The sequence below is a fragment of the Bombina bombina genome, chromosome 6 (genome assembly GCF_027579735.1).
Source record: "Bombina bombina isolate aBomBom1 chromosome 6, aBomBom1.pri, whole genome shotgun sequence".
Classification (NCBI taxonomy): domain Eukaryota; kingdom Metazoa; phylum Chordata; class Amphibia; order Anura; family Bombinatoridae; genus Bombina; species Bombina bombina.
This window is the reverse complement of record NC_069504.1, coordinates 1,030,622,757-1,030,647,350: the sequence shown is the minus strand read 5'-3', so window position 1 is coordinate 1,030,647,350 and position 24,594 is coordinate 1,030,622,757. Positions and strand designations below refer to the sequence as shown.

At 34.2% G+C, this 24,594-nt stretch overlaps 1 protein-coding gene across 1 annotated transcript in view; it reads left to right on the top strand.

The window, feature by feature from the left end:
* The first annotated feature begins 203 nt into the window (after positions 1-203).
* The window catches only part of RFX4 (regulatory factor X4), a 208,588-nt gene continuing 184,197 nt past the window's right edge, over positions 204-24,594 (top strand). The window contains exon 1 of the mRNA XM_053718768.1: positions 204-285. Coding sequence (XP_053574743.1) covers positions 243-285 — 43 coding nt within the window. The 5' untranslated portion in view covers positions 204-242. The remainder of the gene's footprint in view (positions 286-24,594) is intronic.

The following is a 24,594-nucleotide window of genomic DNA, read 5'->3' as shown; positions in this document are numbered from 1 at the left end:
CTGACTAACAGCCATTCATCAGGCTGGCTGGCCTATCAATGACATCTCTCCCATCAGGACTCCTATAAAATGATGCTTTTTCCCATGAAATATCCGCAAACATTGTGACGGCTCTGGCTTTGCCCTGTTGGATTACTGTGTCCATTTTTGAGTTCTGTCTCTATTCACTGTGTATATTACTTAGATAGGGGAGTTTCCTATCCCCAGGATTGTGGTTCTTCTTTACTGTTTATGGGAAGAGCATGCATTGTGGGTTACTGGAAGAACCTGACATGGATTCTACAGGTTAGTCCAGCTATCACTTTCTCTGATTTCCTTCTGTTTAATTTAAGTTGTACACAACATTTCCGAGCTCTATGCAATAAATAGTTAATGTTTAGATGTTAAAATATCTGAATTCTATTTTCAAGAAAACATATATCACCAATAAACTTATGTGACTTTTCCCCCAAAAATACTTTCAATATTATAGATATTTGCCACTTGCTATTATTTTAGTCTCAGGATGTCCTTTAAGTAAATTCATTTTATTTCTTGAATTATATTTTTAATTTGGGATTAGATTCTTGAAAATAAACCAAGGGATTAGCTGCACAAAGCTAAAGTTTATTCAGATTTCTGCAGATCAAGCCCAGAACAGGTGGTTGTTTAACTACTTTAGTGTCAGTGAACAAAACTTTTGCAAATCTTTGAACTCTCCTGGGATTTCTGCTTCATTTTCATCTCCACAATCTCTCAAAAATCTTTAAAATGTAACAAATCTAACGTCTTTCCATAGTTTAAATATTTGGTGCAACATTAGTACTTTTCTACTTAACCTCATCAGACTAGCTCATTCAAATCTCTAAATGAAATGTTTTGGAATATATAATAGTCAGTTTTTTCCTTTTAAAAAAGTAAAATATTTTTTTTTAGCAGTAAACTTTGAATTTAATTTTTCATAGTGAAACTCCTTAGTTCTAAAAAAATAATAATTTCATAAGTATCCCGTGTTATTGAAGGTTTTAGCCCTGCTGGAAAACATTTTTACTACTTTTGCATTGTTAGTCACTTTATAGTTTTAAATTTACAAACATTTTTTTTATTCTAAAATAATATTTTCTTGCAATTATAATAGTTTTATCAGATTAACATCCCAGTATTCAAAAACAAGTCTAAAACATATTATCACAAGTATTTATTGAGTAACTAAGTTTCTTTAAGTTGATGTATAATACGTGCTATCCCATAGTCTTGATGAGTATGATGGTATTTTGCCACTACATACACATCATTTATAACTCTATATATTGCTCCCTCAATAAAATAATTTACTTTTATTGTGCTTAACACTTGAGAGTTTATAGTGCAATTAGGATAAAGCGTTGGTTCTCCAGCAAAAGAACTTTAAGGGTCAGTTTTGCTCCCTTTTTCATTTTAGGGCTGCGATTATTAAGATTTAAATCTATGAACTATACATATAATAGAGTCTAAAACCACGTGATGACTATTAGCTTCTGATACAAATATTATTATTATATAGAGTTTTATTGGTAATATAATGGCAACTATTAAAGCCTGGGTTTTTTAAGCGCATTAGAAAAAGGATTACTTCTATGAAGACTATAGTAATACATCTTTAAGATCTACAACAATGTATTGGGAATCATGGGTCTGTGTAAGTCTGAGTTTTTCCTGAAAGGAGATTTAACCTATTAACTTGTTATTCTATATGTATTTATCAGAAAAGAGGTTCAGGGTACAAGTCACAGCTAAATGGGATGTACATTCATAAACTACCTCAACAGCTCGTGTTGGCTGGGAACCAAAATATAGTAATCAGCTTATGTTTCATTTATGTTTTAAGCTACTTCAATTATCTGCAGTAGGCTGGCAAAAAAAGTAAAGGGACAATTTAAATAATGCACTGAAATTAAACAATTATTGTGATATAATTATTGTTCAACTGTAATCTTTGTTTTGATTTAATTATGTATTATATAGTTATTATTTTGGGAAAACTATTGGCTAAATATATAAAGTGTAACTAGGGACTAGGGGTGAGTAGCAACAAGTGGCAGATTAACAATTCGATTAATTATTGTGATCTAAATGAACATTTTTAAAACTTTTTAATGTTTTCTTTACTGTACTAGAAACCCAATGCACTGCATTTGTAATAATCTATATTCTCAGAAGAAATAAACAGATGAAACATTCTATATCTACTTTAGAACATATATTAGATGTATTAATAATTGAAATAAAGTAAAAAATAACATTGTAAAGTTGTATTATTTCTTATTGATTTTAAATAAATTACATGGACTTTTATTTTATAACATTATATTTTACAAACTTGTATTGCAAGTTCTATATTTAAAATTAATCAGTACCTATACATAACTACACATAGCACTGTGAAAAGTTATTATTTTTGCTTGCATTTTTTCATGAAATTTTTATATCTATAAAATGAGTTCAGAGAGCAAACTAGATAGATATACAGCAATATAACTCTTTAGAACAAGGCTTATCATGCCCAGTGTCAATAGTCATTTGCAATATTGTATTGTATTTCTATACACTAACATAAAACAAGACACATTTTCAGCTAAATTATACCTTAATGGTTTAACAACTAGAATAGTGTAATTATTACAGATATGTTTGATAAATGTACACTGATAAATATCATTAGGTATTATCATAATTTATTAGTAAAGCTCTGGTATTTTTTATAGTGCTGAGTATCTGATCAAGGATAAACATTACATACATATTACATATTCATAGTTATACATTACAGATACATTAAACTCAATAATCCAAAGTGGTACACAAAATGGATCTATCAACAAGAGGATGTGCAACCTAAAACAGTTTTTATTTCTACTCATAATTATTATATATGATCAAAAGAATAAGATCTGAATTATATAAAAAAAAAGTTTATGATGGTCTATTTAGGTTTCCAGTCAGTGTCATGTTGAAGCCATGTAGAGTGCATACTTCCAATTGTAGTTTTTGTATATCCTATTGATGGGAACTTTCCTGTATAATATATCCCATATCAAACTTATACTTCAATCTAATGGAGATCACTATACAGTTTTGTATTAGCTCATCACTTGTACTGGGGTTACATATTTGGAAATAATTGTGTATGAAGAAAATATAGAAAAATAAACAGAGACTAAATGCAACATGTGTTAAAATAAATCGAACCAAGATTTACATGTACTCCCAGACATAAACAACAAAATATATGTTTTTTTTAAGGAAGCAACATTTATGGTAAAACAGGATCATTTATTAACACTTAATTGCAATGGAAGACACAATCCATATAAATATTATTACCCTTTTTCAGGAAGGATGTTTATTTGTCTTAGGTACTATAGACCTTTTGGGACACACTTGTATATTTTATGTGACACCCTATATTAGGTTAATTTGCCTTAAGCACACAAGGGCATACATTAATCTAATACAGTGGTATACAAATGAAAATATAGTGAACTACAAAGTTGTTATAGATATTATAACAAAATGTGTGGAAGAAAAAAAACCTTTTGAGAGTTTGCTACAAAATTACCATGAACAATTTGGGATATTATCTAATTCTGTGTGGCACTCATCAGCTGAGAGATAGGCCTGAATGTTATAATCCCTATGGGGAAATGGATTATAACATTCTGGTTAAGTATCTATAGTTTATAGTATTATAGTTATTAGGGAAATATTAATACTCTCAGTGTGTGTTTTAAAGGAATATAGTCTTTCATATATGCATAGTGTATATCAACATGATGCACACTGCATAGTAAAATAACTGCAATAAACTAAAAGTCTTATAGTTTATATGTGCCATTTTGTTGATAAGATTAGTAAAGTTTCTCTGCTATAGAAAATGTACCTACTCATTGACAAGCCTTTTATGTTTATCCTCTGTTATGTGTAATAAGTATGATGTACACATGTCCCTATACTGTTTGAAGTAATTATTATAAGGTATGTAGCAGGGTCAACCAAACAGAACCATAATTATGGTATTATATTCCAGCTTCTATGGAGAAGTAGAAATAAAGAACCATTTCAGGTGTAAAAAGCAGACAAAACATTATGGATATAGATTTCAAATATTTTTATTATGCTTAATTACTTTAAGAAAGAATTTTAGTTTACATTTTAACATAAAGATCATGATGAGTTGAGAGTCATGGAACTATAAAATGCATAAAACAAATCAGTCCCATTTCACTAACTGTAAAACTGCAGCCATATATATGTAAGCGGCTGACTGTGGCGAGGAGTAACTTTGGAAGAGGCTGATAAAGTTTGCTAGGGTCAGTTTCCATAGCAATTAGTCCTTGCCCTGTTGTCATGGACACCACAGTAGAGGAAACAGATCTGTGACTACAAAATATTATGAGTTAGCAGTTTTGTGTTAAAGAACACCAGGCGAGCCGTGTCTTTGAGAAATCACGAGCCAACAAAAGGCACTGAGCGTTGAGGAAGCTGCTTACTATTGAGCATGCGTTGCCTGTATACAATGTAGGAGTCCTGTGTGCTGCTCATGAGATTCTGTTCTGAAAACAATCCATAATCACTGGCTCACAATCCTTATTTAAAAAAACAAAAACATAGGCCCAAGTTTTTTCATTGGGACACTCTTACTTTTCTGTCCCTATTTTCAACATTTATTATTTTTCTTCTGTCAACCACAATGTTTCTGTTTCTTCACTTTCTTTAATGGGATATGAACCCCTATTTCTTTTTTTCATGTTTTAGGTACAATGTATGATATTAAACAACTTTTTTGCTTTGTTCTCTTTGTATCATTTGTTGAAAAGAATACATAGGTAGCCACAGGAACAGCAAGGCAGTACTGAGAGCTAGCACATATATGCCTCCTGTTATTGGGTTTAACAGTTCTGTTCAGCTAGCTCCCAGTAGTGCATTGCTGTTCCTTTAACAAAAGATGCCAAGAGAATGAAGCAAATTTGATCATAGAAGTTAATTGATAAGTTGTTTAAAATGGTATTCCCTATCTGAACCATGAAAGAAAAATGTTGCATTTCATGTCCCTTTAAATAGCAATATAGGGAATCGAGGATATGCCAGATATGCTTGCCTTACTGTATGTTGATGTTATCAAGATTACTTTTGAACCCTTTTTGTATTGTATATGATCAAAAACCTTCTTATAACAACAATAAAAAATATTTAAACATAAATAGCAATATAGAAGTTCTATCTAAAGTGTGAATAAACCACTCTGGAGAGATACTTATGATGAACTCTGCTCATTTATCTGTTTGTTCATCTTAATGTTTTAAGTTCAAAACAAATTTGTAAAATTATATTAAATATTAGATTTAGGGGGTGACATGTATGAAGTTTCTGCAAATACTAAACATCTAAAATTAAACATAATAAAGGAACATGAAATCAAATTTAAACTGTCATGGTTCAGCTATTACATAATTTAAGGAAGTTTTGAAAGCACTTATATTATCAAAATATTTTTTTTTCTTTTTGTATCTTTTGTTTAAAAACATACCAAGATTGGCTTAAGAGCAGCAATGCACATTAGTAACTAGCTGGTGATTGGTAGCTACACACATATGTCTCTTGTTATTGGTTCAACTCCCAGGAGTGTATTATCGCTCTGGAGCTGCAGGGGTTAAACACATGGTCATATACAAGCAATATTGCAAGAATAAAATGCTCTAACATTTTGCAATTGTATGTCTTTAAAGTATACATTACCTTAGATGGTATTAAAATATATGTATTATTCTCTCTCTCTCTATCTGTCTGCCTGTCTCTCTCTCTCTCTCTCTCTCTCTCTCTCTCTCTCTGCCTGTCTCTCTCTCTCTGTCTGCCTGTCTCTCTCTCTCTCTGTCTGCCTCTCTCTCTCTCTCTCTCTCTCTCTCTCTGTTTAACTTCTGTTGCATTTGTACATTACTTTACATGCATATCTGTATTATTGCATAATTTTGTTCATATTCATCTGTCATGTTACAGAATATATCTGCAGTACTTTCTAAACAATACAGCAATATCTGCTTTATAGCCGCAGGATATTTGTCATCTTTGTAAATCCAATAATAATACACAAGATGTGTTTTGTGCTTACATGCTAATGCTGTTTATCTTTACTTGTTGAATTCAGCATGTTGGATTACTAGTTTTATGTATTTGCCCCCCCCCCCCCTGAATATGAGGCTACATGCATCTTCTCTGTGTATTTATAATTGTTGGCTATTTAAATGACATCTTTCAGTGCACTTACCACAACTCAAAATCTAAGAAACACAGAGAAGGGTTACATAAAGGACTAACAAATTGTAATCAAGAAGAATATAACAATGAATCAAATAGAAAATGAGATTTAATAGTAGTGGGAGTCCAGAAATACAGTATGAAATGCAGAATTAATGGGAAAGACAACACCCCCCTAGGAGTATTAGCACTACTGATGTTTGTTTTTTGACTGACAGACACCATATAAATAAAGTCTAAAAACATCACTGAATCTGATATTTATTTTAAATCTAGCCATGTAACACTTTCCCGCTGCCTAGTTAGTTCATATCTGCTTGGTAGTAGTACTGTTGGAGAGCACCATCGTTTATATTTACCAATATAAAAAGTAGAGTTTATACTGCAATATATAGATTTACTAGTATAATATACTAGCAGAGGTGGGGAGACTCTTAATTAACAATAGGGAAAACAATGGATTTTAAATTTTGTATTATAAGTACAAATTTTACCGAGTTTTTTTTTATTTGCAGCGTAGTTTTATTACCATTTGTGCTGTCTGTGCACCTTAAAGCCTTTAAGTGCGGATGACAACACGTAGTTGCCATCCACACTATATGGGCTAGATTTATTAACACTGAGGTGTACAGGGGCGCGTATACGCACCCCTGTATGCCTCAGCTCGCCTGTGGCGGGGCGAAATTACCCGCAGGTATTCGTCATTGCACACAAGCGCAATTTTGCGCTCGCGTGCAATCCCGCCCCCTGCCCGCGCACAGCCAATCACGCGCGGGCAGGAGCTGTCAATCTCCTCGGTCGGACTCGACCGAGGAGATTGAATTTTGCCACAATAGAGGTGGCGTAGATGTTAGGGAAGCAGCGGTCTGGTGACCGCTGCTTGATAAATCACGGTGAGCAAGTTCTTGAGAGAACTTGCTGCCGTAGAGGCTTGATAAATCGAGCCCATATATGTCTTTAGTGTAGATGATGACCACCTGCTGTTACCGAGGGGGAGTTTTAGGAGCTTATCGCTTCCACCTTCTACACTAACCACCTCATACAAGGTAACCATGTGGCTAGCGTCACCTGGGGAATCCTGGGATGTCAGTGACGTTACCACGTGTGGGCATGGTGACGTAACCAGCCCCATAGACCCTGAAGTACAGGCAGCAGCTAGGAGAGGTAAACATTCAACCCCTCGATCTCAGCTCCCTTAAACCCTAGAAACACCCACAGTTTAAAAGGCAATTGCCTGCTCTGTCAAAAGATGTATGTCTTGGGTATGTTAAACTAAAAGTTTATTTAATAAAAAAGTGACACACATATTTCAATACCCATTATTATAACAGGCTATCAATGACTCCTTGTCATAAATCCCATCAGCTCATCTTCAAAATAAAGTCCCACTCCCTATATAAATTTTAATCGACAGGTGATCACTGTAGTAATAGTGATACCTTGTGTAAATAAATGTGCATTCATTTGAGTAGTGGCTCATAGGAGCCCCTACCTGCAAATCAGTGTTATATAGATGTACCCAAAGTCCCTGCTTTATATGAGGATAACCCCTTATTGCTTGTCTATAGAGATTAGGGAAAAAAACAAAAAAACATTATTTGTAACTTTGATTGACCTCCAAGACCCCTTGTTTTAAAGTTTAGAAGCTCTTATTTTTTTAAAAAAAAAAAAAAGTCCCTACATAAGTTTTAATTGCCATGTGTCACTTTGGTAATGGTGATAACTTGGCATGAATAAATATCCATTTATTTTAGTATAGTCTCATGGGAGCCCCTATGTGAATATCAAAGTTATATAATCATAACCTAAGGTTAATTTATATGAGGACAACCCCTTCTTCTTTTAAAGGGACAATCCACTTGATTTTTTTTATTGTTTAAAAAGATAGGTAGCACCTTTACTACTCATTATTTAGCTTTGCACAACCAACATTGTTATTTTAATATACTTTAAAATCTCTAAACCTCTAAATATCTGCCTGTTTCTAAGCCCTTACAGGCCGCCTCTTATCTCAGTGCATTTTATTAGCTTTTCACAGCCAGACAGTGCTAGTTCATGTGTCTCATATAGAAAACATTGTGTTCACTCCCGTGGAGTTATGCATGAACCACTACTAATTGGCTAAAATGCAAGTTTGTAAAAAGCACTGAAATAAGGAAACAGTCTGCAAAGGCGTAGATACAAAGTAATCAGTGTTGGTTATGTAAAGTTGGAGAATGGGTAAAAAAGGGATAATTTGAATCTGCTGTGTCTGTTGAAAAAAACAATATAAAATATGTGTGTGTTGCTCACTGCAAAATAGCCTATAGCATGTGAGAAACATCTAAAGACTCCAACACAGCTCAGCACAAGGGTGGAAGTCAGCAGTGAAGGGGTTATTATTTTTTTCCTGCATACTTTTAAAGCCAAATTTTCCATGATATAAGATTTTTACCAAATAGCCTATAGCATGTGAGAAACATTTAAAGACTCCAACACAGCTCAGCACAAGGGTGGAAGTCAGCAGTGAAGGGGTTATTTTTTTCCCTGCATACTTTTAAAGCCAAATTTTCCATGATATAAGATTTTTGCCAAACAGTTTTGTTACATTTTTAATTTGATTAAACAATACAATATTTTTACTGCATATTTTAATTACAATGTTATTCGTTTTATCGTTTTTTTAAATTACAATTTGTGTGAGCCCTTATTGTAATGTGTGCATCGCCGTCTTATACTTAATAGAAGGTAACACCTCTTTGTGAGACACACTGACCTCAAGGTAAAAACTGCCTTTTAGGGAATTAGGACAGGGGCTTCATAGTGCTGGCAGGATTTCTTAGAAAATCTCATAAGCCCAGAAATCTTTAGGCCATTGGGCCCTTAGTTTCAATAAAGTTATGGGTGCCTTCATGTAGCAGCCTAGCCTTTCCTAAGTTTAAAGGCTTATCTTCTTTCCTCTGTTGGGGTTAGTTTAAGGGATGAGAAAAGTACTTCCTGTGGAATAAAAATATGTTAAATCCAAGTAAACACAAAAAAGACTGTGTCTAAAAACAAAAAACTCACTTGTTTTCTTTTAAAATGAGCACTTTTCTTAAAGCCACTGCCTTCAGTGAGATAATAGAGCTATCATTAAAAAAACTTAAAGGGACACTAAACTCAATTTTTTTTCTTTCATGATTTAGATAGAACATGCAATTTTAAGCAACTTTCTAATTTACTCCTATTATCATTTTTTTTCCGTTCTCTTGGTATCTTTATTTGAAAGAGTAGGAATGAAAGCTTTGGAGCTGGCCCAATTTTGGTTCAACTACTGAGTTGCGCTTGCTGATTGGATGGCTAAATGTAGCCACCAATCAGCAAGCGCTATCCAGGGTACTGAACCAAAAATGGGCCAGCTCCAAAGCTTTCATTACTACTATTTCAAATTAAGATACCAAGAGAACGAAGAAGTTGCATGCTCTATCTGAATCATGAAAACAAAACAATTTGGGTTTAGTATCCCTTTAAGTACTAGATTCACATGTTTTTTCCAGTATAATCCCTCTACAGAGCATGGGTACGAAACTGACTGAAGCTAGGACAGGTGTCTTTTAGCATCCACTTCAAAGGAAAACTTTTCCTTTGCCTTCCTGTATAGACCACAGCCCCCTTGTGGGGCTATGTTTGAAAGTAATAGACCCTGAACACATGACGTTTAAAAAAAAACGGGCGCGTGCACGGGGCGGGAGCGGGAGGGAACCGCTACACTACAGAAAAATAAAAGTGGTAAAAGTTAAAAATAAAATGTTTGCAAATATAGAAATAAACATCTAAGGGATCAAGACGTGGTGGGGGGTTGGTCTTGGGGGGGGGGAAGCTACACTACAGAAAAGGGCATTTTTGTTTAAAAAAAAAAAGGCACATTTGTTGCTAAACTGGGTACTGGCAGACAGCTGCCAGTACCCAAGATGGCGCCCATTAAGGCAGAGGGGGAGGGTTAGAGAGCTGTTTGGTGGGGGATCAGTGAGGTTGGGGACTAAGGGGGGATCCTACACAGCAGCATATGTAAATATGCCAAAAAAAAACCAAAAAAAGCCCAAATATAGCTTTTATTTTAGTACTGGCAGAGTTTCTGCCAGTACTTAAGATGGCGGGGACAATTGTGGGGTGGGGGAGGGAAGAGAGCTGTTTGGGAGGGATCAGGGGGTCTCATGTTTCAGGTGGGAGGCTGAGCTCTACACTAAAGCTAAAATTAACCCTGCAAGCTACATAATTAACCCCTTCACTGCTAGCCATAATACACGTGTGAAATGCAGCGGCATTTGGCGGCCTTCTTATTACCAAAAATCAACCCCAAAGCCATATATGTCTGCTATTTCTGAACAAAGGGGATCCCAGAGAAGCATTTACAACCATTTGTGCCATAATTGCACAAGCTGTTTGTAAATGATTTCAGTGAGAAACCTAAAATTGTGAAAAATTTAACGTTTTTTTTAATTTGATCGCATTTGGCGGTGAAATGGTGGCATGAAATATACCAAAATTGGCCTAGATCAATACTTGGGGTTGTCTACTACACTACACTAAAGCTAAAAGTATCCCTAAAAGCTCCCTACATGTTCCATAATTAACCCCTTCACTGCTGGGCATAATACACGTGTAGTGCGCAGTGGCATTTAGCAGCCTTCTAATTACTAAAAAGCAACGCCAAAGCCATATATGTCTGCTATTTCTGAACAAAGGGGATCCCAGAGAAGCATTTACAACCATTTAAGCCATAATTGCATAAGCTGTTTGTAAATAATTTCAGTGAGAAACCAAAAGTTTGTGAAAAAATTAGTAAAAAAGTGAACAATTTTTTGTATTTAATCGCATTTGGCGGTGAAATGGTGGCATGAAATATACCAAAATGGGCCTAGATCAATACTTTGGGATGTCTACTAAAAAAAAATATATACATGTCAATGGATATTCAGAGATTCCTGAAAGATATTAGTGTTCTAATGTAACTAGCGCTAATTTTGAAAAATAATGGTTTGGAAATAGCAAAGTGCTATTTGTATTTATGGCCCTATAACTTACAAAAAAAGCAAAGAACATGTAAACATTGGGTATTTCTAAACTCAGGACAAAATTTAGAAACTATTTAGCACAGTGTTTTTTGGTGGTTGTAGACAGATGTAACAGATTTTGGGGGTCAACGTTAGAAAAAGTGTGTTTTTTTTTCAATTTTTTCCTCATATTTTATAATTTTTTTTATAGTAAATTATAAGATATGATGAAAATAATGGTATCTTTAGAAAGTCCATTTAATGACGAGAAAAACGGTATATAATATGTGTGGGTACAGTAAATGAGTAAGAGGAAAATTACAGCTAAACACAAACACCGCAGAAATGTAAAAATAGCCTTGGTCCCAAACGGACAGAAAATGGAAAAGTGCTGTGGTCATTAAGGGGTTAACAGTTTCTATGTCCCTACCCAATGTAGTTTCTGATAAGCTGTAAAACATTTGCTGAGTTTCAAAAGACTAACATTTTCTGAAGCCTTTTATAACTGACAATTATTCACAAACACATGAAACACACACACCTGTATTATGCTGGAATACAAAAATAGTGTAACTAAAATAAAATAATATAAAGTTTACTGTGATATTACATTATACATGAAATAAAAATAAAATTAAATTAAAAGTGATTTTCAAATGTAACATTGTTATATTTTTAATACATTATAATCCTTTTTTTTAATTGAATTTAATACATGTATTGTCAGAATGTATCTGTAATTATTGCAGGAGGATGTTTACATTTTATTAATAGTATTTAATTAGTTTGCATTTTCCTTACTTCCATATCAATCTAAAACAGTTCTGGAATGGAAAAAATGACCCCCCCCCCCAAATCTCTATAAGACATTTTCACTAAAATATTCCTAAACATTTGGTTGATTAATTTAGTCAGAATCCTTACTTATCATAGTGATCTAATTTGAATGTAACATGCATATAAATAAAAAGGTTAAAATGTGAAAAAGTAATAGAATAATATGTAAACTATAATCAATTTAAATCAACATGGTTACACTAATAACAATTGCACTTAGTTATATAAATGACCTGGACACAATATTATTGTTTATGGTAATATTACTTTAACTTTGATATTTAGCTAATAACAATAATTTAGACTGATATATTATTGAATCAGCACTTTAAATGACTTTAACATCATCAAATAATTTATTAAATATACTTAATGCCATTTTTTCTAGAATTTAAAAATAATACTTGCTGCAACTGTCACTATCAATACGTAAATCTATTTTATATGAATGGCGTATATATATATATATATATATATATATATATATATATATATATATATATATATATTTTATACAAATTATAGGAACACTAAACCCAACATTTTTCTTTCATGATTCAGGTAGAGAATACATTTTTAAACAAAATTCCAATTATCTAATTTGCCTCATTCTTTAGATATCCTTTGTTGAAGAAATAGCAATGCACATGTGTGAGCCAATCACACGAGGAATCTGTGTGCAGTCACCAATCAGCAGCTTCTGAGCCCATCTAGATATGTTTTTCAGCAAAAGATATCAAGAGAATGAAGCAAATTAGTCAATAGAAGTAAATTAAAAAGTTGTTTAAAATTGCACGCTCTATTTACATCATGAAAGAAAAATTTGGGTTTGCGTCCCTTTAAATAGATATACTGAAATCTCCTGAAAATATTTATTTACATACAACATCAGTATAAAAATCAAACTATGGTGTAAAATATTGATATTGAAATTTGTTTACATTCTATTTATCTTGTGGCATTATGGTTAAAGGGACAGTGTACTCCAGAATTGTTATTGTTTAAAAAGATAGATAAACCCTTTATTACTCATTCCCTAGTTTTGCACAGCCAACATGGTTATATTAATATACCTTTAACCTCTTTGATTACCTTGTATCCAGGCCTCTTTTTACAGCCCCCTGATCACACGGCTATTTATGTATTATCTATTGACCTGTATTTTAGCCAATTAGTGCAGTGTCATCCACAACTCCACAGACATGAGCATGATGTTATCTATATGTCCCACATGAATTAGCAGTCTCTTGTTGTGAAAAACTAATAAAAAAACATGTTATAAGAGGCTGTCAGTAGTGGCTTAAAAACAGGAGAAATTTAGAGGTTTAAATTTTATAAAGTATATTAATATAACAATTTCATTGTACAAAGCTGGGTAATGGGTAGTAAAGGCATTATGTATCTTTTTGAACAATACCAATTTTAGTGTTGACTGTCCCTTTAAATCTGTACATTTGGATGGGAGAGGTTTATGCTTTAAATAGCCATAATAGTTGGTACTTACGTTCAGACAAGTAGGACATTCTGGTTAGTAAATAACATCTACATTTATGTTTCCGCTGTATGTTAAATGGGGATAGCTGGAATACTTCCTTTTTTGTTGTTGTTGTGGATTGTTAAAATTATATAACACATGAAACAAATAAATCAGGTAGATAATTTATATTTTATGCCAATGAGAGGGCATGAGAATGAATGCCTCATTTAAAAAGGGTGTCTTATGCCCCTACGTGGGGTTTATGGAAGGAAATATGTGGAAGAGGCTTTTTCTACTTTCCTAGTGTAGTAGTTCTGGTGATCACTGTTACTGTGGTTATGACCTGTATGTTAGAGAGGCATGTGACCAATTATTCAAAAGAGGGAGTTCACCTATGTCAAGTGAAGGATTTCATACCCCTCTCAGTAATGGATGGGCTTCAGAATTGGGTCCTCCTCACTTATAAAACATTTCACTGATGTCTATGACTGCAGTTAATCTCAATATCATCATCTCTTTAAAATTAGGGTATTATATCTATCTATGTAGTATTGGGGATTAGAAGATGAGGTAACTAGTACAAAAGGGTGACACACTGTCTTGCCCCTCACAGAAGAGGGCATTTGTAGTTTGAATGTATGTAAGATGTAGTATAACTTGTTTGGTCCAAGAATCTGATAGCTCGCTTTATCAGTTAGTTTTATAGAATAGCTCCTTTACCTTCATATTGGCATCTGAAATAGCTGATTTTGCCTGTGGTATCTCTACCTATACTTAAAAGGTTCTCTACCTAAGTATTAGCTATAGAAAAGCTGTATAAACATAGCCAGAAGAAGAAATTACACTCCCAATGGGGGTAAGGAGAGATAAGTAACTAAATGTTAATTTTCAATTGTTCTCTCCAAAGGGCCAATTCTATAAAATTTGCAAGTCTAGACATGGTTTTCAACACCAAATCACAGGGGCAGCCCTCATGGAATTCTATAAAAAAAATGGTCTGTAAATGCATGTGGCAAGATGTCTCCTATATTAATAATGAGAGCTCTCTGCAAGATAAAATTTCACAATGGAGGAAGAAGTACAGAGGGGGACACCAGCATGTTTTAAAATTTGAATATTACGCTTAATACAAATCATATTATGCTGTTTTCAATGCACTGTACCTTAAATTTGCTGTAAGTTTCATATGCATAGGTTTTCCTTTCAGAATAATTAGTGTTTTGAGTATTTTGGTAAAAACTCACCCCTTTTTAACTGTCGAGAAGTGAGATCTGTAGAGCAAAAATGTTTATAAAATTACGCTAAAGGTTTGAGAGAAAATTTCATATTTTGTGTGAATAGTTTAATTATATATTTTTTATGATTTTACTCTCCTTCCCATATGAAAATTCAGTAGTCACCCCTTAGCAAGACACCCTATTTTCAGGGTAAAAACTGGCTTTATATATTTCCACCAGGGATAGAGAAGGACTGGTGAGCATTCTTATAGAATCTCATCTGCCCAGAGACCTTTTTAGAATTGGGCCCCATGGATTTGGCTTTGGTAAACAGACAGAAATATTATAAAGAAGAGTGTGTGTACAAAAAGTAATCAAATAAACAGATCTGATTTCACTGCAAGCTCAACCCATTTTAATGGGCTGTGGTTTCAAGAACAAACCAAGCTATTTCATTTACAAAAAATAAACCTAAAGAAGCAATTTCCTATACATTTTATACTCTGCGGCTGATATGACAAGTCATTGTAAACACATTAAGGGAAAAGCTTTTACAGTACACTGTCCCTTTAATTTAAAATGTCCTTTATTAATTCCCTAGTGCATAAAGTGCTGGTAGTTAACAACAGACAGAGATCTCTTAGATCATGATATCACAATCAGCACCACTTTAAAGTAAAAAAAATATGCCAATTCAATAGAATTAACTGTATTGTCATTATTTATGTTCTCACTCACAAATAATCTAATAAAATGTTCATATTGCTTAGGTCATCTTTTCCTCTTATAATCTAAGAAACCCATAAAATTGTGTTTTTCCCCCACTTCCTCCCAAGAGACTGAAGTGCAACCATCCGGCTAGATTACGAGTTGTGCGTTAAGGTAAAAAAACAGCGTTAACAGGTCCTAACGCTGCTTTTTTACACCCGCTGCTATTACGAGTCTTGCAGGTTTAGGGGCACCACACATTTCTTTGACCTTACCGCAAACCGACTTACGTAAACTTTGTAAACCCATTTTTCTATGGGACTTCCATAGCGCCGGTATTACGAGTCTGTCCTGGGAGGCCAAAAAGTGAGCGGTACACCCTCTACCTCCAAGATCCCTAACGCATTCTAAAGTCAGTAGTTATGAGTTTTACACTACAATGCCGTAGCATAAAACTCATAACTAAAGTGCTAAGAAGTACACTAACACCCATACACTACCAATTAACCCCTAAATTGAGGCCCTCCCGCATCGCAAACACTATAATAAAATTATTAACCCCTAATCTGGCGCTTCGGACATCGCAGCCACTATAATAAACATATTAACCCCTAAACCGCTGCACTCCCGCCACGCAAACAATAGTTAAATATTATTAACCCCTAATCTGCTGTCCCTAACATCGCCGCTACCGACATTATATTTATTAACCCCTAATCTGCTGCCCCCATCGTCACCACCACTATATTACATTTATTAACCCCTAAACCTAAGTCTAACCCTAGCACCCCCTAATTGAAATATAATATAAATAAATCTAAATAAAATTACTATCATTAACTAAATTATTCCTATTTAAAACTAAATACTTACCTATAAAATAAACCCTAAGCTAGCTACAATATAACTAATAGTTACATTGTAGCTATCTTAGGGTTTATTTTTATTTTACAGGCAAATTTGTATTTATTTTAATGAGGTAGAATAGCTACTACCTAGCTAAAATAAATACAAATTTACCTGTAAAATAAAACCTAACCTAAGTTACAATAACACCTAACACTACACTATAATTAAATCAATTCCCTAAATTAAATACAATTAAATAAATTAAATTAGCTAAATCACAAAAAAACTCACTAAATTACAGAAAATAAAAAACAAATTACAGATATTTAAACTAATTACACCTAATCTAATAGCCCTATCAAAATAAAAAAGCCCCCAAAATAAAAACAACCCTAACCTACAATAAACTACAAATAGCCCTTAAAAGGGCCTTTTGCGGGGCATTGCCCCAAAGAAATCAGCTCTTTTTCCCGTAAAAAAAAATACAAACACCCCCCCAACAGTAAAACCCACCACCCACACAACCAACCTCCCAAATAAAATACTAACTAAAAAATCCTAAGCTCCCCATTGCCCTGAAAAGGGCATTTGGATGGGCATTGCCCTTAAAAGGGCATTTAGCTCTATTGCGGCCCAAAGTCCATAATCTAAAAAATAAACCCACCCAATACACCCTTAAAAAAATCCTAACACTAACCCCCGAAGATTCACTTACCGGGAGAAGTCTTCATCCAAGCGGCAAGATGTCCTCAACGAATCCGGCAGAAGTGGTCCTCCAGACGGTCAGAAGTGGTCCTCCAGATGGGCAGAAGTCTTCATCCAGATGGCATCTTCTATCTTCATCCTTCTGGTGCGGAGCGGGTCCATCTTCAAGACATCCGATGCGGAGCATCCTCTTCAAACGACGGCTTCTTCAGAATGAATATCACTTTAAGTGACGTCATACAAGATGGCGTCCCTTAGATTCCGATTGGCTGATAGAATTCTATCAGCCAATCGGAATTAAGGTAGAAAAAATCCTATTGGCTGATGCAATCAGCCAATAGGATTGAGCTGGCATTCTATTGGCTGTTCCAATCAGCCAATAGAATGCAAGCTCAATCCTATTGGCTGATTGGATCAGCCAATAGGATTGAAGTTCAATCCTATTGGCTGATTGCATCAGCCAATAGGATTTTTTTAACCTTAATTCCGATTGGCTGATAGAATTCTATCAGCCAATTGGAATCTAAGGGATGCCATCTTGGATGACGTCACTTAAAGTGATATTCATTCCAAAGAAGCCGTTGTTTGAAGAGGATGCTCTGCGTCGGATGTCTTGAAGATGGACCCGCTCCTCGCCGGAAGGATGAAGATAGAAGATGCGGTCTGGATGAAGACTTCTGCCCATCTGGAGGACCAATTCTGCCCGTCTGGAGGACCACTTCTGCCGGCTTCGTTGAGGACATCTTGCCGCTTGGATGAAGACTTCTCCCGGTAAGTGAATCTTCGGGGGTTAGTGTTAGGATTTTTTTAAGGGTGTATAGGGTGGGTTTATTTTTTAGATTAGGGACTTTGGGCCGCAATAGAGCAAAATGCCCTTTTAAAGGCAATGCCCATCCAAATGCCCTTTTCAGGGCAATGGGGAGCTTAGGTTTTTTTAGTTAGTATTTTATTTGGGGGGTTGGTTGTGTGGGTGGTGGGTTTTACTGTTGGGGGGGTGTTTGTATTTTTTTTACAGGAAAAAAGAGCTGATTTCTTTGGGGCAATGCCCTGCAAAAGGCCCTTTTAAGGGCTATTGGTAGTTTAGTTTAGGCTAGGGTTTTTTTTTTATTTTGGGGGGGCTTTTTTATTTTGATAGGGCTATTAGATTAGGTATTATTAGTTTAAAGATCTTGTAATTTGTTTTTTATTTTCTGTAATTTAGTGGGTTTTTTTGTGATTTAGGTAATTTAATTTAATTTATTTAATTTAGGGAATTGATTTAATTATAGTGTAGTGTTAGGTGTTATTGTAACTTAGGTTAGGTTTTATTTTACAGGTAAATTTGTATTTATTTTAGCTAGGTAGTTATTAAATAGTTAATAACTATTTAATAACTAATCTACCTAGTTAAAATAAATACAAACTTGCCTGTAAAATAAAAATAAACCCTTAGATAGCTACAATGTAACTATTCGTTATATTGTAGCTAGCTTAGGGTTTATTTTATAGGTAAGTATTTAGTTTTAAATAGGAATAATTTAGGTAATGATAGGAATTTTATTTATTTTATATTTATTATTTTTTATGATTTATTTAAATTATATTTAAGTTAGGGGGTGTTAGGGTTAGACTTAGATTTAGGGGTTAATAAATTTAATACAACGGCGACGTTGGGGGCGGCAGATTAGCGGTTAATAAGTGTAGATAGGTTGCGGCGACATTGGGGGCGGCAAATTAGGGGGTTAATAAATATAATGTAGGTGTCCGCGATGTTGGGGGCAGCAGCTTAGTTGTTCATAAGTATGATGTAGGTGGCGGCGATGTCCGGAGCGGCAGATTAGAGGTTAATAAATATAATGCAGGTGTCGGCGATATTGGGGGCGGCAGATTAGGGGTTAAAAAGTGTAAGGTTAGGGGTGTTTAGACTCAGGGTTTATGTTAGGGTGTTAGGTGTAAACATAAAATGTGTTTCCCCATAGGAATCAATGGGGCTGCGTTACTGAGATTTACACTGCTTTTTGGCAGGTGTTAGACTTTTTCTCAGCCGGCTCTCCTCATTGATTCCTATGGGGAAATCGTGCATGAGCACATACAACCAGCTCTCCGCTGAAGTAAGCAGCGCTGGTATTGAAGTGCGGTAAGGAGCTCAATTTTGCTCTACGCTCACTTCTTGCCTTTTAACGCCAGGTTTGTAAAAACCTGTAATACCAGCACTGCAGGTAAGTGAGCGGTGAGAAAAAACTGCTCGTTAGCACTGCACAGCTCTTAACGCAAAACTCGTAATCTGGCCGATCATATTTACTTATTGATGAAATTAACTGGTCCTGCGACACTCTACACAGTGGTTGCTTAAATCCAAACACAAGCTTATTAACCTCTGTCAATAAACACACGCAGCAAAGAAGCTAGGAACACAAATTACACCACGCATTAAACAGTTTGAGATTGTAATATAAAATGGCTAACTATGGGTTAGATTACGAGTGAAGTGCAAATTAACACTTTCACTTGAGTGTTAATTGTGCTAGAAGTAAGATTTTTGCACTCGTCGGGTTGCACTTGTATTATGAGTTAAAATATTGCATGCACGTTCATGTATTCCCCCATAGAAGTCAATAGAGAAAAAAAAGTGGAAAATAACACTAACACCCCACTCTCACGCAAACACGATTGCATATTCTCATTTGCATTGACCCAACATGAAAATATGAATATTTTGTATTCCAATGTTCTGCACATATGTTCATAAATACATATTTCTACATATATCTAATGTTTTTTGGCACAATTTATATCTATCTATATATATATATATATTTATATACATATATATATATATATATTTATATAGATGATTATATATAGGTATAGCTATATACAGATATATATATAGGAATATCTATTTAAAAATACACATATATATATATATATATATATATATATATATATGTCTAAATATGTATAGATGTGTATTTATGTGTTTATATGTGTATATATGTCTGTAAATACATATACACACATATAAATACATATGTACACATATATAGACATCTTTAGACATGTACAGTATATATGTATGTGTTTCAATGTTAAACCCTGCCTGCCTTTTTTTTCTAACACCCGAGATCTCATATCTTTAAGCCCTTATAACTTTTCTGTGCAATATTGTTTGTGAATAATTTTTATTAGAAAGTGTTATTACGAGTGTAACTGTACTTTGTAATGAATTTTTGATGTGTTTTGTGCAAATATTATGTTTTTCAAAACAGTTAACCAGAGCTCTGAAGTCGCGGTAATGATTTTGGCATAAATCTTTCAACTCGTAATATGCCCGAAAAGCAATAAACCACTTATCGCTCGGGCGCAAATGTTTACACTCCACTAGTAATCTAGCCCAATATGTAGTAAACACAATCGCCTTTTCCTGTAATTAAAATTTCTTTATCATTGGTATATTCCACACAGCCATTGTTTGCACATTTTAATATCCCTAACTGTCCTCAGCATAATAGACTGGATAACAGAAACCTAAGTTTCAGCATACCAATGTCCATTAATTTATAGAAACTAAAACCTTACACTTATTTCCCTTAAACTACCTTTGCTTTGTAAAACCTTTTAACTTATGCTAACAAAATAACAGCATTAAAGGCATTAAAACCTTTTTTGTAACGCAGTGCTTAATTGCGATAGATATATAGTTGGATTGATTGACAGATGATAGATAGATAGACGGATGGATAGCTAGATAGAGAGATAGATTGATGGATGGCTAGATAGATAGATAGACGGATGGATGGATGGATAGATAGATACATAGATACATAGATGATAGATAGATAGATAGATAGACGGATGGATGGATAGATAGATAAATAGATAGATAAATAGATAGATGGATGGATAGATAGATAGAGAGAGAGATAGATAGATAGATAGATAGATAGATAGATAGATAGATAGATAGATAGATAGATAGATAGATAGAGAGAGAGAGAGAGAGAGAGAGAGAGATAGATTGATGGATGGCTAGATAGATAGATAGATAGATAGATGATAGATAGATAGATAAATAAATAGATAGATGATATATAGATGATAGATAGATAGATAGATAGATAGACAAATAAATAGATGGATAGATAGAAAGATAGATAGATAAATTATTAGATAGATAGATGATAGATAGATAGATAGATAGATAGATAGATAGATAGATAGATAGGTAGATAGATAGATAGATAAATAAATAGATTGATGATAGATTGATAGATAGATAGATAGATAGATAGATAGATAGATAGATAGATAAATAGATTGATAGATAGATAGATAGATAGATGATAGATAAATAGATGGATATATCTGCTGTGTTAAATTATATCTCCACTCGCTGGGCTTTTGCAAACAATCCTTATTTGTGTCACAGCTCTTTTGAATATTGTTGCTTGACCTGAATTGCTACACTGCTGCAAGTTACTGTAATCAGCATTTCTACATGACATGTTATATGTGTGCTGGATGGCTGCATGTTGCGGTGTCAGTTGACTGTAACTATGTATATAAAGTTTGTATTATACAGATGTGCTGCTACATGTCACTGTACATTGATTGCTGTTGTATCACATTACTAATTACACTGCAGTCTTGTTTACAATAATGTTGCATATGTATAGTTTACTCCTCATATGATTGTGAGGCATTGCTGCAGGTTTCCTTCAGTATGTTTACTTGATGCACATTACTGCATATTTTGTTTGATGCACTTTTATCTTGTATACAGCATGCCCCTTTTATCTGCTTTCTTTTTATTGCTGAATGTTTCTGTAAAGCTATGCCTGCTATGGGACGACATATTGCTTGCATGTCTATTCTGCTGCTGCCTAGATGAATGACACCTATATATGTTGGTTGTACTATATCTTATCCATCCCTTATGCTATAGATCTCTATTGTATTGCCGTTCTAATGTATTTTATTATTTTACAGATGCTAGTATGTATACATATTGCCTACATATGCTGTGTTGTAGTGCCACAATGCTGTATTGCTGCACTAATGTATTATATTATTTTACAGATGCTAGTATGTATACATATTGCCTACATATGCTTGTGTTGCAGTGCCACAGTGCTGTATTGCTGCACTAATGTATTATATTATTTTACAGATGCTAGTATGTATACATATTGCCTACATATGCTTGTGTTGCAGTGCCACAGTGCTGTATTGCTGCACTAATGTATTATATTATTTTACAGATGCTAGTATGTATACATATTGCCTACATATGCTTGTGTTTGCAGTGCCACAGTGCTGTATTGCTGCACTAATGTATTATATTATTTTACAGATGCTAGTATGTATACATATTGCCTACATATGCTTGTGTTGCAGTGCCACAGTACTGTATTGCTGCACTAATGTATTATATTATTTTACAGATGCTAGTATGTATACATATTGCCTACATATGCTTGTGTTGCAGTGCCACAGTGCTGTATTGCTGCACTAATGTATTATATTATTTTACAGATGCTAGTATGTATACATATTGCCTACATATGCTTTTGTTGCAGTGCCACAGTGCTGTATTGCTGCACTAATGTATTATATTATTTTACAGATGCTAGTATGTATACATATTGCCTACATATGCTTGTGTTGCAGTGCCACAGTGCTGTATTGCTGCACTAATGTATTATATTATTTTACAGATGATAGTTTGTATACATATTGCCCACATATGCTGTGTTGCAGTGCCACAGTGTTGTATTGCTGCACTAATGTATTATATTATTTTACAGATGCTAGTATGTATACATATTGCCTACATATGCTTGTGTTGCAGTGCCACAGTGTTGTATTGCTGCACTAATGTATTATATTATTTTACAGATGCTAATATGTATACATATTGCCTACATATGCTTGTGTTGCAGTGCCACAGTGCTGTATTGCTGCACTAATGTATTATATTATTTTACAGATGCTAGTATGTATACGTATTGCCTACATATGCTTGTGTTGCAGTGCCACAGTGCTGTATTGCTGCACTAATGTATTATATTATTTTACAGATGCTAGTATGTATACATATTGCCTACATATGCTTGTGTTGCAGTGCCACAGTGCTGTATTGCTGCACTAATGTATTATATTATTTTACAGATGCTAGTATGTATACATATTGCCTACATATGCTTGTGTTGCAGTGCCACAGTGCTGTATTGCTGCACTTTTGTATTTTATTATTTTACAGATGTTAGTTTGTATACGTATTGCCTACATATGCTTGTGTTTGCAGTGCCACAGTGCTGTATTGCTGCACTTATGTATTATATTATTTTACAGATGCTAGTATGTATACATATTGCCTACATATGCTTGTGTTTGCAGTGCCACAGTGCTGTATTGCTGCACTTATGTATTATATTATTTTACAGATGCTAGTATGTATACATATTGCCTACATATGCTTGTGTTGCAGTGCCACAGTGCTGTATTGCTGCACTAATGTATTATATTATTTTACAGATGCTAGTATGTATACATATTGCCTACATATGCTTGTGTTGCAGTGCCACAGTGCTGTATTGCTGCACTAATGTATTATATTATTTTACAGATGCTAGTATGTATACATATTGCCTACATATGCTTTTGTTGCAGTGCCACAGTGCTGTATTGCTGCACTAATGTATTATATTATTTTACAGATGCTAGTATGTATACATATTGCCCACATATGCTTGTGTTGCAGTGCCACAGTGCTGTATTGCTGCACTAATGTATTATATTATTTTACAGATAATAGTTTGTATACATATTGCCCACATATGCTTGTGTTGCAGTGCCACAGTGCTGTATTGCTGCACTAATGTATTATATTATTTTACAGATGCTAGTATGTATACATATTGCCTACATATGCTTGTGTTGCAGTGCCACAGTGCTGTATTGCTGCACTAATGTATTATATTATTTTACAGATGCTAGTATGTATACATATTGCCCACATATGCTTGTGTTGCAGTGCCACAGTACTGTATTGCTGCACTAATGTATTATATTATTTTACAGATGCTAGTATGTATACATATTGCCCACACATGCTTGTGTTGCAGTGCCACAGTGCTGTATTGCTGCACTAATGTATTATATTATTTTACAGATGATAGTTTGTATACATATTGCCCACATATGCTGTGTTGCAGTGCCACAGTGTTGTATTGCTGCACTAATGTATTATATTATTTTACAGATGCTAGTATGTATACATATTGCCTACATATGCTTGTGTTGCAGTGCCACAGTGTTGTATTGCTGCACTAATGTATTATATTATTTTACAGATGCTAGTATGTATACATATTGCCTACATATGCTTGTGTTGCAGTGCCACAGTGCTGTATTGCTGCACTAATGTATTATATTATTTTACAGATGCTAATATGTATACATATTGCCTACATATGCTGTGTTGTAGTGCCACAATGCTGTATTGCTGCACTAATGTATTATATTATTTTACAGATGC